This window comes from Gobio gobio, assembly GCF_949357685.1.
Source record: "Gobio gobio genome assembly, chromosome: 21".
Lineage (NCBI taxonomy): Eukaryota > Metazoa > Chordata > Actinopteri > Cypriniformes > Gobionidae > Gobio > Gobio gobio.
Window position 1 is genome coordinate 39,850,495 of NC_137117.1, and position 2,500 is coordinate 39,852,994.

Here is a 2,500-nt window from a genome sequence, read left to right on the forward strand (position 1 = left end):
GAGCATAACTTGTTTAGACTTATGGCTCACAGATTTTCCCACAGTTTTAGAGTAAACATACCAAACTTCAGCCTGAGATCCAAAACATTCAGATTTGTGAAAGTTTAAGCTGGAAATTTAATTTCCAGGTCTAATAAATGGATTATAAACTAATGCATAAATATAATTCAGTACCATAATATCCCCTAAAAATACAAAATGTTAAATAAACACATTATTTTCTTACTGTGTACGTCTCCTCTGGGCTTTGCGGTGCTCTCTCTGTGGACACGGTTGTCCAGTGTCGTCGTGGAGCTCATGGGCGGGGTTATGGGCGGGGACATGGAGCTAATGGGCGGGGACGTGGAGCTCAAGGGCGGGGTCGTGGAGCTCATGGGTGGGGTTGTGGGCGGGGCCGTGGAGCTCATGGGCGGGGTCGTGGGCGGGGCCGTGGAGCTCAAGGGCGGGGTCGTGGAGCTCATGGGCGGGGTTGTGGGCGGGGCCGTGGAGCTCAAGGGCGGGGTCGTGGAGCTCATGGGCGGGGTTGTGGGCGGGGCCGTGGAGCTCAAGGGCGGGGTCGTGGGCTGGGCCGTGGAGCTCATGGGCGGGGTCGTGGGCGGGGCTGTGGAGCTCGTGGGCGGGGCCGTGGAGGTCGTGGGCGGGGCCGTGGAGCTCATGGGCGGGGTCGTGTTCGCTGTTGTTGTTGTTATAACAGGGCTTGTAGTTGTGGGCGTCGTGGTTGGACTTGTTGTCGTTGTGAGCGCTGTTGTAGTTGTAGATTCCGTCGTTGTCATGGCAACAGTAGTTGGTGTTACATTTGTATCAGCTTCGCTTGTCGGAACTGCAGTTGCCGGGGTGGGAATTACTGTTGTTGTGGTTGTCATGGGAGTTGTTGCCGTGTAGGTGCTGGTGGGACTGGCTGTGACTTGCACTGGTCTTGCAGGTTTAATAGTGACTTTAACAACAGCTAAAAAACACACAGCGTCACGTAAACACACTCTTACAGAAAATAGCATCACGGTGAATTACTGTACGATCACACACACACACACCCACACACACACTCACATTTGCAGTCGTAGCCCTTCCCATTAGCACTCGGCGCGCATTTGCATTTCTTGTGCCCTGGCTTGTCGTGGCAAAGCGAAGAGATCTTCTTGTCTGTGAAAAGCGCACGTTTAGAGTGTGTGAAGCATGTAATGCCGTAGACAGTGTTTTCCTCTGAACACACACCTGTGCAGTGATATTTCCCAGCGAAGTGCTTCAGCTCAAAGCCTTCATGGCATCTGCAGACGAAGCTGCCGAACGTGTTCACACACTTACGAGACCTCGCACACTTGGCTTGACCCGTCACACACTCGTCAACGTCTGAGCAGAGCCAATCACAGGCCTTTACACTCAACACAGAGATTTATGACAGAAACACACAATAATGTCTCGTGCATATCCACAACGTTATAGAGTAAATTAAGAGTTAACAAATTTCTCATTTTTATATTTAGATTTTTGGGTGTAAAATTACAGTAAAATTTATAGAGTAATATTAATAATGATTACATTTCTAATTATTATATTTAGATTTTTGGTGTAGAATTACAGTAAAAAAGTTAGAGTAAATGAATAATGATTACATTTCTAATTATTATATTTAGATTTTTGGAGTAAAATGAAAGTTAAAATTATTGAGTAAATTAATAACGATTACATTTCAAATTTTTATATTTAAATTTTTGAGGTAAATTTACAGTAAAAGTTTTTGAGTAAATGAATAATGATTATATTTCTAATTTTTATATTTTGATTTTGGGTGTAAAATTACAGTAAAAATTATAGAGTAAATTAATAATGATTACATTTCTAATTATTATATTTAGATTTTTGGTGTAAAATTACAGTAAAATTTATAGAGTAAATTAATAATGATTAAATTTCTAATTATTATATTTAGATTTTTGGTGTAAAATTACAGTAAAATTTATAGAGTAAATTAATAATGATTACATTTATAATTATTATATTTAGATTTTTGGTGTAAAATTACAGTAAATGAATAATGATTACATTTCTAATTATTATATTTAGATTTTTGGATGTAAAATTACAGTAAATGAATAATGATTACATTTCTAATTATTATATTTAGATTTTTGGTGTAAAATTACAGTAAATGAATAATGATTACATTTCTAATTATTATATTTAGATTTTTGGATGTAAAATTACAGTAAAATTATAGAGTAAATTAATAATGATATTAAATTTCACATTTTTATATTTTCATTTTTGGATGTAACTTACAGTAAAAATTATAGAGTAAATGAATAATGATTACATTTCTAATTATAGTGGAAATTATAAAATAGAATAAACAGAATTATATTTATATAATCACAATACAGTATATCGACATAAATATAATTATACATTTATATAATTATATAAAATAAATAATTTATTGTTATTATTATTATTATTTATAAAATTACATTTTATTAATTATCACAAATGATAAAAAATTTGC

The 2,500-nt window shown here is 36.6% G+C and overlaps 1 protein-coding gene across 1 annotated transcript in view; it reads right to left on the reverse strand.

Moving 5' to 3' along the window:
- LOC307117279 (nephronectin) overlaps positions 1-2,500 on the reverse strand; it is a gene marked incomplete at its 3' end in the record, with an annotated part of 15,671 nt that overhangs the window by 3,264 nt on the left and 9,907 nt on the right. Inside the window, exons 5-6 of the mRNA XM_079802067.1 lie at positions 1,048-1,347; positions 227-946 (exon numbers count right to left, since the gene is read on the reverse strand). Coding sequence (XP_079658193.1) covers positions 227-946; positions 1,048-1,347 — 1,020 coding nt within the window. The remainder of the gene's footprint in view (positions 1-226; positions 947-1,047; positions 1,348-2,500) is intronic.